General features: G+C 34.8%; 1 protein-coding gene, 1 long non-coding RNA gene and 1 pseudogene across 4 annotated transcripts in view; 1 reads left to right on the top strand and 2 right to left on the bottom strand.

Annotated features, from left to right (window-relative positions):
- LOC144381899 (uncharacterized) overlaps positions 1-19,621 on the bottom strand; it is a 131,809-nt gene that overhangs the window by 63,933 nt on the left and 48,255 nt on the right. The window lies entirely within an intron of this gene.
- The window catches only part of BRDT (bromodomain testis associated), a 66,297-nt gene that overhangs the window by 22,496 nt on the left and 24,180 nt on the right, over positions 1-19,621 (top strand). For all 3 annotated transcript variants that reach the window (XM_078071724.1, XM_078071723.1, XM_078071721.1), the window contains 10 exons: positions 193-321; positions 1,230-1,418; positions 2,244-2,413; positions 2,493-2,782; positions 2,864-2,977; positions 3,087-3,227; positions 10,791-10,853; positions 11,002-11,043; positions 12,927-12,934; positions 13,381-13,552. In XM_078071724.1, the coding sequence (XP_077927850.1) occupies positions 193-321; positions 1,230-1,418; positions 2,244-2,413; positions 2,493-2,782; positions 2,864-2,977; positions 3,087-3,227; positions 10,791-10,853; positions 11,002-11,043; positions 12,927-12,934; positions 13,381-13,552 (1,318 nt within the window). The remainder of the gene's footprint in view (positions 1-192; positions 322-1,229; positions 1,419-2,243; positions 2,414-2,492; positions 2,783-2,863; positions 2,978-3,086; positions 3,228-10,790; positions 10,854-11,001; positions 11,044-12,926; positions 12,935-13,380; positions 13,553-19,621) is intronic.
- Positions 18,024-18,327, bottom strand: LOC118542837 (protein S100-A11 pseudogene; annotated as a pseudogene).

Here is a 19,621-nt window from a genome sequence, read left to right as displayed (position 1 = left end):
AGTCAAAAAATACAAAACAAATATAGCAGAATTTTAACAATTATCAAATTTGGAGGGTGGGTATCTGGTTTTGGTATTACCTGTGTTCTTCTGTATGTTTCAACTATTTCATAATATAAATAATTAACATAAATGCTCAAATGATTATTAAACTATGTTGTTTGTGAATCCTATAATTTTTCCTTAATTTAGGGAAAAATGGACAACCAAGAATATAAAGATGCATATGAATTTGCTGCAGATGTTAGATTAATGTTCATGAATTGCTACAAATACAATCCTCCAGATCATGAAGTAGTGACAATGGCAAGAATGCTCCAGGTAACTTGATAGGTGTGCTCTGAAAGTGAGTTTTCTCTGAACATAATTTGGAAATTTTATTTTATTTTTTTAAAAGATTTTATTTATTTGAGAGAACGAAAATGAGAGAGATCACAGAGGGAGAGGGAGAAGCAGACCCACCACAAAGCAGAGAGCCCGATGCAGGGCTTAATCCCAGGACCCTGAGATCCCGACCTGAGCTGAAGGCAGATGCTTAACTGACTGAGCCACCCAGACACCCCTAGTTTGGAAATTTTAGAACCATAACTCAAAAGATAAAGAATGCCCACTTCCCAAATATAAAGCACAATTTATTAAGTAAATTGACTCTTAAAATGTAGGGGTTGTTTTTGAGGTAGAGCACACATTAGTAGCAAATCTTTTAAGGAGGCTGCCTTACACATAGAGGATATTGGGAAAATATTAGTGAAGAGGGGATAGTAGATATCTGAGATAGGATTGACTAGAGCCCATATACCCCTGAAGGTTAAGTTCTAGGACTTTTGAGTGGAATGTAGTAGAGGGGTGGAGTGGAATGTAATGGAGTGGGAGGTAGTGGAATGATGCATCATAGGGCAGGAGATCCTTGAAAGAAGGTCCTCTATACAACTTGAGAGGTCTATCTTACGTGGAAGAGAGGAGAAAAGTTCTAAGGTTGGCAGGCAAGGAAGCATGAGTCTTATGTTTCTTCTTTGGTAAATCCCCCCCCCCCATTTTATAGAGATAAAATGGACATATAACATTGTGTAAGTTTAAGGATATAACATAATGATTTGACGTATATATTATGTAATGATTACCCCAATGAAAAATAGAGTTATCAAAATATGACACTTTTGTTGAAGGGTGTTATTGCTATATTAAGTTGGAAATACAGAAAATCTTTATAGTGTAATCTTCCATTATAGGATGTTTTTGAAATGCATTTTGCGAAAATCCCAGATGAACCTGTTGAGAGTATGCCTGTCTGCTACATCAAAACAGATACCACAAAAATCCTTGGTAGAGAAAGCAGTAGTGAAGCTTCGTCTGAAGAAAACTCTTCTGGTGATTCTGAAGATGAACGAGTTCAACGTCTTGCAAAGCTTCAGGAGCAGGTAGTTGATTGTATTGATAAAAGTTTTTGTATTTTCATGAGTTGTTGCTGCAGATCTATTATAAAATCATTTTTGTAGATTAAAAGCTGTTACATTTAGATCACTTTACAACTGTGGCTTTATTTACTTCTTGGCACATTTGTGATGTTTGATAGTCTTTCTTACCCAAAGATCTATGTTTCTTAAAATCCTGTTATCTTTCTAACCACAATGAGTTTATTCTCATTGAAATGATTTATATGACATAATCCAAGATATTTTATGGATGAGTTTTTGTTCAACATTGTTACCTTTTATGATAAAATGTTAAGCTGCTCCTAGATCAAGCCTGAAAAAAAACAATTAGAAAGTTGAGATTAGGGCCCCTGGGTGGCTCAGTCATTAAGCGTCTGCCTTCGGCTCAGGTCATGATCCCAGGGTCCTGGGATCGAGTCCCACATCGGGCTCCCTGCTCAGCAGGAGGTCTGCTTCTCCCTCTCCCACTCCCCCTGCTTGTGTTCCCTCTCTCGCTGTCTCTCCCTCTGTCAAATAAATAAAATCTTTAAAAAAAAAAAAAAAGAAAGTTGAGATTACCTGGAAATGTTAATTTTCATGGTCTGTTTTTAGTTGAATATCTAAGTTTATGAGTTGAGCACATGATACTATTTCTGATTTAATGTATGCCCTTCAAAATAATGAATTTATGGAATGAAATAAGAACTTAAAGGAAATGTAATATGAAATGAATTTCAGAAGGATAGGCTTGACTTGAGTGCCTTCATTTTTTTCCTAATGTGTTTAATTATTTAGAGCCATGAATGTTCAAAGAATTTTTTTCTTTATTAGCTGAAAGCTGTTCATCAACAGCTACAGGTTCTCTCCCAAGTCCCTCTCCATAAGCTAAAGAAAAAGAATAAGTCTAAAAGGGAAAAGAAGAAAGAAAAGGCTAATAACAGAGATGAAAATCCAAGAAAAAAGTTTAAGCAAGTGAAATTAAAGGGAAAGTCCAAAAACAAGTAAGTATCTTTTTATAATACCTTATTCATATAATAATATTATCTAACATAAATTTGACTAAATTTAATTTTTGTTCAGTCAGCCAAAGAAGAGGAAACAACAGGTGTTTGCTCTGAAACCTGAAGTTGAGGATAATGCTAAGCCTATGAACTATGATGAGAAAAGGCAGCTAAGCTTGGATATAAACAAACTCCCTGGAGAAAAACTTGGGCGAGTCGTTCATATAATACAATCAAGAGAGCCTTCTCTGAGAAATTCCAACCCTGACGAGATAGAGATAGACTTTGAAACACTGAAAGCATCAACACTGAGAGAGCTGGAAAAGTATGTTGCCGCATGTCTACGAAAAAGACCGCTAAAACCTCACGGTACGTATTTCTCACAGTAGAAATCAGTCTGCTATTTGCGTTAGTTTTTGGTAATACTTCTTTCCCTCTTAAATCACATAGGTAAGAAAATAACGAAGTCCAAAGAAGAATTTCATTCACAGAAAAAACAGGAGTTGGAAAAGCGGTTACTAGATGTCAATAATCAATTAAATTCTAGAAAATGTCAAACAAAACGTAGGTGGCAGTTTTTTATGTGTTTTGTTTGTTCGTTTTTTTTTTTTTTTAAATGTTCCTGTGCTTATTGAATTCTACTGGCAGTGTAATGTGCTTCCCCGTTTTGTAGCTGAGAAAGCGCAGCCCCCCCCGGCTGTTGGAAGGGGTTCCCGGCTGAGCGAGAGCAGCAGCGGCAGCAGCGGCAGCTCCTCGGAGACCGAGAGCAGTAGCAGCGATTCAGGCTCCTCCGGCAGCAGTGATTCCGAATCAGGTTAGCTGTCCCCTTAAGTCTACCTCTGTTGGCGGGAACTTTTTTTTCTTGTATTATTGAGACTTCTATTTTTTAAGAAATGTTTGTCACTTACCCAGAACCTATGGTTTGGATGCCATGCTTATTATTTAATTGCATGTTGACAATCTTACTATTTTCTTTAAAAGAGATACTGTGTAAAATGAAACTTCATATTATATGTATAAGACTTACAGGTTTGTAATGTTGAGAAGTTTACTAAAGGTGGGAGATCGTTTCTTAATATATAATACCACATCTTAATACGAGAAAAAAATAATAAAATTCCGATCTTCACTTCTTTTTATAAAATTTAAAAAATATTTGAGGACATCTTTCACTTTACTCTCCATGATCTGTTAGACCAACTCTAATGTTGCAAAGTATGTCCTATTGCGACAATACATTCTAAATTGAATAATCACTTGGAATTAAGAAACCAGTCATCCCAGAAAATGTTTAAAGCAGAATTTTATTCACTTTTGTTTTCTTCACTATAGAATATTATCTTCCATTTCTAGAAAAATGTACTTCAAATTGAGATTTTCAGTTATGCTAAAGTACCATATTACCTTGGGTAGTTTAGCATCAACTGTACCAAGCTTAATTCAGTCATGTTTTCTTTGTGCTCTTTCATCGATGGTTATGTAGTTGACAAGTAATCACTGCCCCAAGGATACTGACTTGGCAGTGGCATCCCACTATTGTCCACCAAAAGGCACATTCAGAATATTGGGCACTTTTGTGCCTAAAATTTTGCTTTATTTTAAATTAGATGTTTTCTGTTTGTTATGAAATTTAGTTCTCTTTTAAAAAAATATCCTACACAGAATATTGTCACATCAGTGATTCTTACCATTTGTAAGAATATCCCTCTTATTTCAGTCTGGTAGTAAGGGTCTGCTGGCTTGCAGTACATTCTGTTTCACTTTTGGTTCTGTTTAGTTTGCATTTATGTGGTGCTGATTGTTGCATTTTGTTTTTACATTTCTAAAGTAAAATTTTTGTTATAATAAAAAATTTTTACTTTTGTTGGAATTTGTCATAGTAAATTTTTAAATTATTTTTGGGCTCTGATTATACATTATTTCCTTATATTTGACTTTAAAGCATAAAACAATGCTGGAAAAGTATTTTAAATTGTAATTAGCATTTGTAATTTCATCTAATAAAGAATTTGTGGCCTAATAAGTTAGAGCACTTTGTCTTTTATTTGTAGGATAAAACTGAGTTATCCAATTATGTATTGGCTACTGATCAATAATGCCTTGAGCATTAGTGGAAAAGTACTCTATACAGAGTGCTTCAATAGAGGTATTCAAAAATACCTTAATTTTAATTTGAATTATCAATTTCTGATAGATTCTTCCAATACATTGCTTGAAGGAAAGATGTTTATCATCCACTATGTGTTCTTAAAGTGGCGTAATATATGTAATACATGTTTTCCTGATTTTCTAGTGGAATAACTTGGCCTCAGAATTATAATTTTTTTTAACACATTTGTGTTGAATTTTTATTTTATGACTGGCGTTCTTGTTTAATGTCATCTTTTTCAATAACAGGGACTGTTTTTGAAAACACTTAAAAAATCAAAGCAACACATTTTTATATTTCAACTTACCTTATGGATAGTGTATAGGTTTGTGGTGCTAAGGTCAGTTTGTCTTCTAACATGATAATATGGGTTAGCATTTTTCTTTGAAAATTTTGTTTTATAAACTTTGAAACTATGTACTTGATTCAAGAAACACTGTATGTACAATGTGCAGTTATAATTGCAAACACAATGCCTACCTTAAATGAGCATTAAGTTCTGTTTGGATTTTTTTGTTTATTTTACTTGTTTAACAAAATAAATTAGTGAAGCAATAGGACCTTTGTCCTAAATATTAACTTTAATTGTATGCATTAAAATACTGTAAGGCTTTTAATTTTTAGTGTGTAAAAACAACACAAACCCTAAATAAAAGGATTGTAAATTATGAAAATAATTGTCAGACCTTATCAATAGCGGCACTTAAGTAAAAATAATACCATTCTTAAGTATGTACATGACATTCTCAAGGAGCAGATGACGAATCCCAAGTATGTATAAGTCTCAGGGTGGAGGGAAATGGAATTACTGAGAAAACACAATTTGTGAAAATTAGGAATATTAGCAAAAACTTTATCTGTTATATAAGTAAAAATTAACTGAAAATATACATAAAATTTTGTAGCTTTAAAGTTTATTATGATTTGCCCAGAACTGAAACTTACGGTTGGAAAATCTTCATTACCATAACTCTGGTTAATGAGGCTTTTGATTATTCAAGATAGGAGATAAGAATATAAGTTCATTTCTTCAAAATGTTAATAGAGGAAACTTCTCTGAAAGCTTTTGTGAGAAATTCTTTCCTGATAGAAGGATATTGACCTTTAGCAATTTTTTCTTAATCTGTTTTTTAATACCTGCCTTTTGGAATTTTTATAGCAGCTTGACTGTATGCAGTTTTCTTAACCAAGTCATAATCTTTTGTAATTTTGGTTATCAAGGATAAAGCTCTATATTAACTTTTCTTAATTCCCTAGTATTATTGAGTCATATGGTTCTTCAGTTATCCTGTATTATGAGTTGGTCTGTCTTTACTGCAGTAGCATTCTGTTCAGATGTGTGAAATGGGTGTGCAAAATGTTTGAAAGGTAACATCTGTGAAAAACATTTAAGTGTTGTAAATTGTGTTACAGTTGTTCATTCTACATTATTTAAATGATTATCTTCTCTGTATTCTCAAACCTTATTTTATGCACTTTTGAAAAATACAGACTTAATTCTCCTTTATCAAATAGGATTAATAAAATGGCAGAGCTATGATTTCCAAGGAAAGTTTGACTTAAAAATTCTTTAACATTTCAAACAAGATATTAAATTAGTTCCAAAATAAAGTTGGAATGAAATCTCAAATCTTTGAAAAATATAAATGAGCTATCTGGGCTAGAAGCAGTACTTGATTGCAGATGTGTTGTAATTTGGTTTTATCATTTAAGTTATTTTCTTGGGTGCCTGGGTGGCTCAGATGGTTAAGCGTCTGCCTTCGGCTCAGGTCATGATCCCAGGGTCCTGGGATCGAGTCCCGCATCGGGTTCCCTGCTCAGCGGGGAGCCTGCTTCTCCCTCTGCCTTTCTCTCTCTCTGTCTTTTATGAATAAATAAAATCTTTAAAAAAATAAATAAATAAATTATTTTCTTGACCGACAACAGTATATGGAAATTGTCATGTGTAGATTAGTCAAGAACATTTATTAAACATTGGTATAAATACAAAGCTTTCCTAAATTATTTTTCATAACCATCAAAATATCACCAAATGTCAGATCAAAGATGTTAATGAGGTTTGACAATAAAATGAATTCCAGGTGCGTCTTATATGCTGTTAGCTGGGCTCTGCCTAGTTACATGCACATAACCTGTTGAGAGTTTTCTAATGTTCAACAACTATGGCTATCTTGAGTGTTATAATAGGAGGAATATAATTAATAGATTCAATCGTGTGGTCAGTATTACTGAGAAACAAATGGGAACAGCTCATTGGTAGTAGTGCTTTTGATAGAAATCTTGTAGGAAATAACTTTAGGAACTGTCTAAATGTAAGCTCAAATGATTAGTGTAGAATAGAATATTTTTCAGGAACGTTTATAGTTTCAATTGTTTAATACTTACACACAAAGAAACTCAGTGGTTATGACATCAATTCTTTACCTGATTAAGACAAAGTTAATTGGTCACTTCATTTGTTAGACTTTTTGCTCTTACTGGCTTCAGTGTAGTTTCAGAGAATGAAATTTATGAAGTTATTTTAACAGTTTCTTTTTTAAAAAACTTACTTATTCATGGGTGACTTACAAACAGGAATAAAACAATTTCTCATTTTAGTTCTACAACATAGGTTTTCTGTAAAAGTGACAGGATATGATTTTTTTCATGCAAGGGAAGAAGGACAAAAAGGACCCGGTTGAGGTCTGGATTTTGTTTTAACTCTTTAGGAGGAGGATGGGTTAGTGAATGTAGGAAGTACGAAATGACAGTTGGGGATAATCTTTGCCATTTAAGAGAAATGATCAGAGTTTATCATTCAGATTTTTTAAACTTTATGACTTCCTCATCAATTAAAGCGTTTTCAGAGCAAAAGCACCAGAAAGATAAATTCAAAGACCCAGGCTTGATTAAAAACTTACATATATTGAGGTCCATACTTGAGCCTTTGAGTCTTCGAAATTATTGATGAATTTTGTCTTGTGCATTTAAAAATTTTCTGTTTGGGCACCTGGGTGGCTCAGTTGGTTAAGCGACTGCCTTTGGCTCAGGTCATGATCCTGGAGTCCTGGGATCGAGTCCCGCATTGGGCTCCCTGCTCAGCAGGGAGTCTGCTTCGCCCTCTGACCCTCCCCCCCTCATGCTCTCTCTCTCTATCTCATTCTCTCTCTCAAATAAATAAATAAAATCTTTAAAAAAAAGTTCTTTTTCTGTTCAAAATGGGTCTTCCTGAATAAGCCATCTCTCTAGAATAGTGTTTTCTCAGTACATTAATGTACTGCCACGTTTGAGAACCGCTGGTCTAGGGTTTTTTCCTTTTGTTTCCACTTTTTAACTCTAGTTATTATGATTTTGGTAAAAGGAACAGCAGTTTATAATTGGGTTGTTCTGGGGCACCTGGGTGGCTCATTTGGTTAAGTGTTCTGCCTTGGGTTCAGGTCATGATCCCAGGGTCCTGGGATCGAGCCCCACAGCATTGGGCTCCCTGCTCAGCAAGGGATCTGCTTCTCCCTCTCCCTCCACCCCCTTTCTGCCCCCACCCCCACTCATGCTCTCTCTCTCACTCTGCTCTCTCTCTCAAATAAATAAATAAATAAAATCTTTAAAAAAAATAATTGGGTGGTCTTCTATATTAAAATAAGGACCAAATACTTCAATGAAAATTGCCAAGCAGTCTTCAAAGAAATTAAATTTTTTTAGTTCAAAAACAAATTGCTTGATTTTTTTTTTTTTAATCAATAGAACATGTCTTTGGTGATAAGTTTGGGCAAATCATTTAACATTTCTGGACATTCTTTCTTTCTTATAAAATAAGGTAGCAGAACCCAGGAGTGACTTCCATTTACCTTTCTAAACCCTGTACTATGTAAAAGAAGTGTGATTTATTTTTCTAATTTAAAATTTTTCAGTAATTTTTTCTGCTTATATGGCATAACATTCTGGTTTTGCACTATGGTATTCATATTCAACTTATTAAGTTTTTTAGTCTATACTGTCTTGCTGATAATATTTGCTATCTCTGGAGCATTTATCTCAATGCTTTGATGGGTGTTGGGTATTAAACATTCTTGAATCAAATATTTGATTCCAGCTCTCTCTTTTTTATTCTATGATTAAATTTTTTGCCTTAGTTTAAAATGAAAACTTTCCAAAGTTTTATATTGAGGTTTTGGGAAAGATGTGAAAATAGAACTTATTACATAACATGCATAAGTCTTTTGTTTGCATTTGTTTAGTAGTTCACATATATTATGCATTTGGATTTAGTAGTTCACATAAATTATCCGATTTGAGCCTCTTAAGGTAGGTATGCATATTATCACAGTTCCCTGGAGAATTAGTTGACAGTATATATGTTACCATTATACTGCTCAATTCCATTAATATTTGCGAGATCTCGGGCTTCTTCACTAATTGAAATGAGATCTTAAGCTTGATAGTGAAAATGCGTATGTTGGTCTTTTAATTGCAAAGTCCAGGAACTCATAAATAAACAGTTTTACTGTACTACATTCCTGGAAAGTCAACTATGTAAGAGTAGAATGAGAACCAAAATGCTGAGTTTTAGTCTGTCATTATTCTTCTATCCATAGTCTGTAAGACTTTTATGAAACATACTGTATTGGGTGGTTTTGACTTTTTTTTTATTGCAGTATAATTGACATACGATAGTCTAATAGTTTCAGGTGTATAACATAGTATTCAGCATTTGTATACATTGCAAAATAATGACTACAATAAGTCTACTTACCATTCTGGTTTTTTCAATTAAAAATTCTTTGATGCCTTTTGCTACTGTCTTCAGACTTGGAGATGCTAAATTTTAAAATTCTGAGCTTTATTTTTATATATTAGAAAACTAAATAATGCCCTTGAATTTTTTTGTTAGAGCACTTATGTGGTATGTCATATTTTATTATACTTAAGAGTTTATATAAATCATAGAATAATGTAGTTTAGCTGCATATTTGAATAGTTAAGATAGATGTGTAGATGTGCATATAGTGTATGATCATATTAATGAAGTCTGTTTTTTTTGTTCAAAGCCAAAACCATAATTTATCCCCTAAATGTGAAAGCTCCTTAGATCTATAGCCTCAGTCTTTGCTCTCTGTATTCTTCCTTTCCACCTAACCCCCAACACTTAAATAATACTTAGTGGAGTGACATTAAGATGGTTCGTGTCATTTCAAATACTTGAATTCTTTAAATTAAAGCACTTAATTGAGTGGCATTTAGCAGTTTTAACAATGTCCAGCATCAAACATTTTAGGAGAGGAAAGAACAGTAACACATCCAGTGGAAACTGATGGCATTTCAGGAGGCAGAAGGTAATTATTAAAATTAGAATGTTTTAAGTTTGAATAAGATTTGATGTTAACCAGCTATGGTGCCCTGGAGCCTGAAGCAAATAATGCTCAGGTGGCTCATGAACGCTGACCTGGAAAGATGGGTCAAGGCATTAACTGCCAGTTTGGTGCTTTACCACATTGACGTAGGCTTATGACTGGGGAGAATAGCATCAGAATCCGTTGTAAGATAAAGAAAGAGGAACCTATGAGCACCATGTCAGAGATCTCTTTTTATATCTATCCTACCACCAGTGTCCGCTGTAAAGGTATTTCTAAAGGTAAAGAAGGTAGTATAAAAACCATCTGTTGCTACATAGTTGAGGCTGCCAAATAGCTAGAAAGTAAAGGATTATTTGGGGTCTTTCCTATAATGCTTAGTAAGCAGAGCAGGCTTTGCCATGAAATCAGATAGCTTCACTTTTCATAAAAGACTCAGATAAATGACATACCCTTCTCTTACAGTAAATTCTTAATTATTTAATTAAGTCCCTTATGGCTATATTTATGGCTTCTTGATAAAAGATTTTAGTATAATTCATCCTATTTGTTTAAAATCTTATCTGTGTTGTAACTTGTTCCTTTTTAAACTATTATTCAAACTCTTTACTATGCTGTTCTTTTTGCCTAAATAATCCAAATTGAAATTTGTGAGTGGATATTTATTCCATTATGTAGAAAAGAAAATATCCCTTTTAAAAAGCAAGTATCCCTTTAGGATTTTGACTGATTCAAAGGTGAAAAACCTGGTAACTATAAGAATTTCTTGATTTAAGAGGTTGGTATTAAAGGTATTTTCTTGAAATGACCATTTTATTTCTAATATGAAAATCATTTATAATTTAAATGGTAAATTTTTAAGCTGGCAAATATTGAAATATTTCTTTATATACATTTGCAGAAATGTTTCCTAAATTTGCTGGAGTAAAACAGAATGATTCTCCTAAAGAACAAGTAAAGGTAAGTTAATTCTTCATTTTCTCCTTAGAATTTTAAAATGTATGCTATGACTCACTGGTATAGTAATAAATTCTTTAAAATTTGTTTTGATTTGGGCACCTGGGTGGCTCAGTTGGTTGGGCATCTGCCTTCAGATCAGGTCATGACCCCAGAGTCCCAGGATCGAACCCCCCCACCCCCCGGCTCATCAGGGAGTCTGCTTCTCCCTCTCCCTGCTCGTGCTCTCTCACTCACTCTCTCAAATAAATAAAATCTTTAAAAAATATATATTTCTTCCTAAAGGAAATAGAACAGGAACTAGTTGGCTACATTTTTCTAATAAGGTATAACTGTTCTATAAATCATACAGATTAGTAGAACAAATTATAGAAGTTTGGAATTAGTCTTGAGAGTCTAAATACAGAGAGAAGGCCTTGCTTTTCTTATATGCACACAGTAGGATGTAGGCTATGTACAGTAAGGGAATTTCTAAAGGTACTAGGAAAATGGTAGTTAGGGTTTAAGATAAAGCTTTTAATTACCAGCTATTAATTTTAGCACATCTATGATTTGTAGTTGACATGCTTTGAAAAGGATAGAAGTAATTTTACCTGTTACTAATTCAGGTTGTCATTCTCATTAAATTTTTAATTCTCTGTACCCTTCTCAAATATAGAATTACAGGTATACACCTTTATTAAATTATAAACTATTTAACATCATGTAACTAGATTAGTGGTGTACAACATAAATACCTGTCTTGAGGGAGCTCTCAGTTGTGAGAAGAAATAAAATCACATGATTAAGGGGTTGCATGATTAGTGCTATAATCTATATTCATAATTTATTGAGAAAATAAAGAAGAACATACATACTGCCTGAAGGAGGGAGTGCTTACAACAGGTTTTAAACTACAGGGAAAAGGAAGAAATGGTTAGTACATTGACACAGATTAAGGACTTATTTTTTTATTTTTATTTTTATTTATTTATTTTTTTAATATTTATTTATTTGACAGAGAGAGAGAGCACAAGCAGGGGGAGTGGCAGGCAGAGGCAGAGGGAGAAGCAGGCTCCCCGCAGAGCAGGGGGAGCCTGATGTGGGACTCCATCCCAGGACCCAGGGATCATGACCTGAGCTGAAGGCAGTCGCTGAACCAACTGAGCCACCCAGGCGCCTGAGGACTTACTTTTTTAAAACAGAGGTAGTAGCACGAAGAGAAGCAAAAAAGCACAGGAGGTGTTCTGGGAAATATGGCAACATAGGGTATTTGTAAGAGATTAGTTGGCTTGAGAAATATAATAGGGAGGGCTTTGAACACTTAGGTGAAGTGGTAACTAATATGGTAGGCAAGAGTGAGTTCTTGAAGGCTTTGAGTAAGAACAAAATACAGATAGTCTGTTGCCATAGGTATTAGAGGAATCAAAATATATCAATGAATTTTGAAAGCATACTCCATACATGGCATATAGAATGCTGTCATAATAATCTGTTTGTGGCGAGAATTTTTTCAGTGTCCCTCACTGAGGAACAAAATGCCCTTTGATAATCAAAGAGAGAAATATTTTTAGGAATATGAATAAATGCATGTATTTGTGTTTCAAAAAGTGATTTTTCTGCTGATTTAAACCTCAGCATTTGACTTTAAGTTTTGAGCTTGGGTCTGTATTATTGTTGGGATAAACATTCTTATGGCATTAGTTTTATTCAAGCTAGCATAGATAGGTATTCATACACTTGCCTGATCTACTCATTCACTCTAACTCCTTTGTTAGATGGAGGAGAAAGACTATCTTACTCATCTCTGTACTATCTATAACTTAAAGCTTAGTAGGTAAGGTACCTGGGCTTTGGTACTATAACTTAGCTTACAACTGAATAGATGTAAGATTCTAGGTAAGTTTCTTTTATTATATCTAAGTCCTGTTGCACACTTCATATGGGGATGATAGTTATACCAAACTCATGAGATTATTGTGAGAATTGAAGAACTATATAAAAGGTTTAGCCTGGTGCCTCACACATGATAAGCATTAAATAAATGTTAGCTATTATAATACAGTTTTTACTTAATAAACTAATCAGAATTTGTTGATAGTCTTACAGGTCAACTATCATATGATTTTTTTTACCCACCCTTCCCATTATGCCTATAATTCAGTAACGAAAAGGGGGTAAAAGAAAGTGGATCAGTCCCTAGATTTGGTATAAAAGCTCAGTTTTTATTTTCCATAGCTCACAGGAAAACATTTGAAAATAAGCAGCACTATTTGATAACATGCGTAAGTCCGTATGTATTATTGACTAAGATTATAGGCTTTGGCTAACTCTACTTAAAACTATAGGATGGCCAAGTCATTTAATCTTTCCACATCTTGGTTTTCTCATCTGTAAGAATGGGATAATTATACCTTATAAGTTTATATGACTCAAGTAATACCATTTTTTGAAGATAGTATTACGTTTTTCCTCTGATGTTTCTATTTTTTTAGTTAAACCTCTTGTGTGGTTAAAACTCTGAAACACAATTTTATTTATCTTTGTCTTAATAGATACAGTCTTCTGTGCAAGATAAAGCATCTGCAAAAACCACCCTTGTTTGTCAGACTTCATATTCATGTGAAACACCACCAAATCACCACCAGTTACCATTTAATCATCAAGAAGTAGAACATTTACAGAGTGTGAAAAACATTTCACCTTTACAAATTCTGCCTCCCTCAGGTAAAAAAATTGACTGGTAAATAACTAGTAAATTCCAGGTTAGAAATAATCACTGAAGCACATTGTTAGAAATTATCTGCTTTATACCTAAAGGTACTCATTACATTTGTTTTTTTTTTAATTTTATTAGAATTCAGTTAGCCAACATATAATACATCATTAGTTTCAGATAATTCATCAGTTGCGTATAACACCCAGTACTCATCACATCACATGCCCTCCCTAATGTCCATCACCCAATTACCTCATCCCCCACCCACCTCCCCTCCAGCAATCCTCAGTTTGTTTCCTGTAGTTAAGAAGCGCTCATGGTTTGTCTCCCTCTGATTACTTCCCATTCATTGCATTTGAATAAGAAAATTATATGTGGGGTTCACATGCAACTTACTTTCAGGTAGATTATATACATTGACATAAACCATATATTAAAACCTTTCACTGCCAGAGTCCATACTAAGTTCTGAGCAGATTTGGGAAATGTTGCTCTAATTTCCATGATGCTTATTTGAGTTGGAAAGGTAGGATGGAATATGGAAAAGATAGAGATTTTATAGGTAGAGAAATTAAATTATATACATGAGAAATAGTTTACAGCTAAGGAAACTTGGGCTAGAAATACTTGCCTGGCAGTGGTTCCCACTTACCAAAACATCTTCCAAATCTGACTAAATTTTTATATTGTTAGTTCATTTGACTAAATATCCTGTCTGTTAGTCTTGTCAGAAGTCTATCTCATCCTGATTCTCCTGCTGGTGTATGGCACAAAGGATAATTCTCTGATACTGATGAGCCCAGCCTAGGGGTACCTGAACCTTGCGATACTATTCAGGTCTAGCCTAGAGGCAGGTGTGAATATTCCTTACCCATTTCTCCTTCCCTCTAGGCTGTCACTGGTTTGTATTTGGCCTTCCAATGGCAGGGGTTTCTCCGAAGCAGAAGAAATTTCTAAATTGTTTTACTACAGCACAGATTAGGAAGAACAGAGAAGTTTTGGGCCTCCTTTATTGCTTCCAGTGATAGCTCCCTACTATTCTGTGTTTGAGTATTTCATACTGTATTTAACTCAAGTCTTAGCTCTTCCCAAAGCAACACTGGAGGGCATCCCAAGAATAAAAATAAAGATCCAAAGTATGAAATATTTACATCTGTCCTTTTGTGGAAAAAGGTTTTCAAATTATGCAGGAGCATAACTGAAGATCTAGTAATTCTAGGTCATGAATTACCTTGACTACAAGTGTTCCATTTAGGCCTTTAATTTTGTATACAAGTAGCTTCAAAGAGGAGCATAACAAAATCAGATTTTGTGTTAGGAAGTGATTACTGCTTAACTGTAAAGGGGGCAGATTAAGATGAAGATGCCCTGGTACAGTTGGGACCAAGTAAGGAAGCTGAGTGCTGTAGTCTAGGAAAGAAATTATGAGGACCATAAATAAGGCAGTAAGTATGGAAAGGATGTGGATAAATTAGAAAAATATTTTTGTGGTGCATTTGTTAGGCTTTGTTAGAATGAATGTCTCACCAAGGTATCATCCAATAGTTGGACTGCCATTAAGAGGCAGTGCTCACTTTGGACATGTGTGAGGTACTGGAGTATCTAATTGGAAATAGACAACTATAAATTGGAAATAGACAACAATAGAAAACTATAAATAGGTTTCTAGAACTGAGAGGGTATAATGAGAACTATAATTTAGGAATTACCAGTATATAGAAGCTACTTGAAACAGAGAATGAATGAAAACACCCAGGAAAATATATAAAGCAGGAAGAGAAAGGTGAAGGACAAAATTCTAGGAAGCAAAATCCTCAGTAAAAATAGAAAAAATTAAGTTAAAAGATGATGTCATCAAATCACAAGGGTATACAAGTACCACAAGAGTATATTGCAATGCATTAAAGTAAGATGAGGAGTGAGGAGAGAGGATTAAAATTGGCAGTATGAGATTTTTTGCTTTTGCAAAAGGTTTTTAGTGGCCGCTGTGATTGGGGTAGAAGCCAGATTTTTGTAAGTTGAGAAGTAATGGAATCTGAATGTAAAACTAGTTTTTCAAGAAGTTTATTGGTGGAGAAGATAGCTGTGGCTTTAACAGGAAGATAATTTTCTTGGGGGGGGCTGGTGGGGGTTTTTTGGTGAGAGGGGGAGACATTATTTCATTATGTTTGAGTTTTTGAATCAGAGAGATATGGACATTTTTAAAGGTTGCTCAGAAAGAGCCAGAGTTGAGAAAGGTGTTATTTTCATTATAGTAAATTCATAGAAGATTGGTAGGGATAGCCCTGAAGAACTAGACAGTAGAAAACAAAGAATGCAGTCAAGATGGTCTTTTGTTCCTATTTTAAGAAAACATCCTATCTATGAAAAGTCAGGCTTCAATATCTAAGTCTTCAGTTGCGGTAAGTTTATTGTATTAAATTTTTGTTTATATGTGATTGTGAGTAAAAGGAATTTGTGTGAATATTGTATAAAAAGAATGCTTGGATGATGCCAGAGTGGCTATTCTATTGCACTTACCAAATTTTCCAGAACCAAGTGGTTTGCATGTGCCAACTGTAGGTGGCACTGTGCCCAAGGGAGACTGCAAATGTGTGTAAACTAACATGTATATAGAAGTTTACTTTTCTGGAGTTTAATCTTGATGGAAATAAATGTTTAGTTAAATCTTTCAAACAATAAAAGATTTTTTCACTTACGTTTCTTAATACAAAAACATTTGACAAAATGTTAGTACATAAAAGCTTTAAGAAATTGAATTGAGTGTTAACAGTTTTTTCAAAACTATTGCCATCATCTCCGCATGAACTGGAAAATGCCTAATTTTTTTCCTTAAAATAAGTTGAAGTTTTAAGTTACAAAGGATTACTAGCCTTATCCTTATAACCTAGCCATTTCCCAAATTCATTTCCCAGCTTATAAATCTTCCCTCAATTATATTAAGAATTTTTAAAAAACAAATGCTTATGCTATCATATGATTGTGAATTAATATGGCAAATGAAAAGATAAATCAAAGAGTTTGCCATCTAGTAGGAGAAATAAACAACTGGTATACAAAATAAAAATAATGTTCCCTAAAAGAATCAAATCAAAATTTAAAGAGATGAGGAAGGCAAAATTACCTGATCTCTTTGGCAGATGTGTATTTTACAGATTAAGTATCATTTGAGCTGGATATTGGAGGAAGAAGTAAGACTTATCTATGTATATCTAGGACTGAAAGGCATTTTGGATGGAGGAAACAACATGCATGAAGGTATTTAGGCAATCAATAATTGGATGTGATTAAAGCTTTGGTTGGATAAATAGGAATATGGGGGAATGAATTTGGAAAGGTAGACCAGGTTCAGATCATAAAGAACCTTGATATCTATAGACTTTGGACTTAATGATAATGGTATAGTCATTGGGGAGCCAGTGAAGGGTTTTTTCTGAGCAAAGGGTGTGCTTCAAGGTAATTAATCTGCCAATATTATACAGGCCAGTTGGAAGAATGGGCCATAAGGACCAGAGAAAGAAGAGACCAATTGGGCTTTTCCAGTAGTAGAAAAAAAAAATGAAGTAATGGAAAAAAAGAAAAGCGAAAGGTTGAAAAAAATTACAAGGGTAGAATGAGCGGGTCTGCAAAAGATGAATATATGCTAGATTTTAATAACAAAGGATTATAAGCTTCAGTGGCTCAGAGAATATGGGCTAGATACTGGTGCAGGTCAAAAAACAGAAGTCTGAGGAAAGAAGTTTTGTAGTGTTTTGCGGTACCAGAGGGTCATCCCCATAAAAATGTTTTTCAGAGAGCTGGACCCTTGACATACTTAGGCTTCTGTGACACTATTTTCTTCACCATCCCATCTCTTTGAATGTTCCTTACAGATATCTCTGTATCTGCCTATCTTTAAATGCTGAAAATAATCTAAGTTGCATCATTAAGCCTTTATCTTTTTACTTTATGGTATTCTAGCCATGTTCCAAAGCCTAGGTTTACTAAGCTAGTAGTGATCCCCTCAACTTTATAGCAGTAGGCTTGTAGGCTTGGAACAGCCTTCCCATTTACCCAGGTCTGCCATACATTGATTATTTTCTACTTATTATAAAGGTTGGATCTATACATTCTGCCTGAGTGATCTTGGTGTCTGTGACTCCTAGTCTCATTTTTACAAATCAAGCATCCAGGCCCCATGCATATTCATACAACTCTACTGAACATCTTTTCTTAAACATCACATAGGCATGTCAAACACAGCATGCCAAAACTGAATTTCCCTATTTTAATCCCCACATTTTAATCTTTCCTCTTTAATTCTCTTTTGCTTTAGAAAACACTGTTGCTTTATTAACTACCAGCAGGACTGGCCTGCATGCGGCAGTGGACACTGGGCTCGGTATGTGTAGGATGTGAGGAGGAGATGATGACTGGGAGGCTGCTTTGAAGGAAAGGGGTTGTCTGGAGGCCAGGCTCAAGAGCCCCTCAGATTCACTTCTAGGAATGGGTAGACCTTGTAAAGGAGTCATGGCAAGCTGTGGCCATGCCACCAGTAAGATTAAGAAATTCCTGGAAATCTAGCTGGCCATCAGAGTTGAGGTCCAGTTTTTCCATCATGCAGTGAAGGATGCCAGGGTCCTTCTGGTTCTTTGTGAAGGCAGCCAGTTCTGTGTTCATGAAGATTAGGAACTCTGTCTTGGAGAGTGCAGTTATTACCCCCCTATCCAGCACACTTCTGGAAAACAGTAATCAGAAAGTCGATGCACTGCTCAGTCTCAGTAGGGCTGGACATTTTTGCCATGTCTGCGTGGAGCAGGCATGGAGCCTGTGACCAGGTGGCAGCCATGCTATTCCTCTTTAACGCTTGATAATAGCACTGCACCACTTAGCTCAGCAAACTGAGAGTCATTTAGAATTTACTTCTCTTGACATACATACTGTTTCTACTTCTTAAATAATATCTGGCCTGAAGCACAAAAGGGATGTAGTTCTAAACTTAAAGCTTAACTCCCTATTTTTCCATTCCTTGTTGAACTGAGAAAACATAAGTACATTGGGCTATGTAGGGACATACAAATTTAATCTTTGTTCTTTCATTCATGCCTCCATTGTAGCTTTTCTCTTGCCCTTCTACGCTCACTCCCATCCCTTAATGTTCCTCTCTTCATCAAGCTTCAACTTCAACTAGTAGGATTTGACCAGAGAATCAGTCAAGGGATTGATGGGTAGTAGAAGTTTAAATCTAAGTTCCTACAATATGTAAGTGGCTAGATTTCTGTGAGCTTGAATCAGTTAATAAAGATAGCAGCTTAGTTTTCATTTGTCTCCTCTGTCCTTTTGCTACTTGTTAGGGCCTGTAGAAAAGAATTAGAGAGAATTGAAAGAGAAATGACCCAAGTAAGTTCATGTATCAGGATGTTCATGGTTGCGTATGACAGAAAAGTCAGTTCAAGATGGCTTGAACGATATAAGTTATTTTGTTAGCATATACAATCACCAGTCCAAAGGTAGGTCAGTCATTTAGGCATGGTTTGACCAAGGCTTAAGCTCTTTTTCTGTAGTTATCTTTACCAATAATAAATGAAATATTGGTATGAAAGTTTAACAGCTAATAGGATTGCATAGTTTGTTCTCTTTACCCCCGAGTCAAGCCAACCTTTTACATTTTATGCTCTTTTCTCCTCACTAGCTATTGTAGATATTTAATGTCTTAGTTCTTCCATTCTTTGTATTTTGTTTTCAATTTCACCAAGAAGTATCTTTCCCTAAGAGCCCTGCATTGGCTTAGGCCTGCTCTTTCCTAAATGACTCACTGGTGTTGGGGTAGCCTAATGAAAACCCATCTCTGGAGCGGAGGTCAGTTTGCGCAGTAGAGGACTGCTATACCATGGGGACAGATGAAACAGATTTTGGTGGGTGAACCACAGTGCGAACTATCCTTAATGTAGACAAAACAAGAGGACATAAATTTCAAGTGAAAAATGTTTATTTTACAGTATAACAGTTCCTCAACTAAGAATATTCCGAAGTTAAACAACATCAAAAAATTAATCATTTTGTTTTCATAGTTTCTGACCTGGGGGCGGGGGCAGGAT

This window comes from Halichoerus grypus, chromosome 5 (assembly GCF_964656455.1).
Source record: "Halichoerus grypus chromosome 5, mHalGry1.hap1.1, whole genome shotgun sequence".
NCBI lineage: Eukaryota > Metazoa > Chordata > Mammalia > Carnivora > Phocidae > Halichoerus > Halichoerus grypus.
Note: the sequence above shows the minus strand (reverse complement) of the source record. Positions and strands in the feature narration are given on the sequence as shown.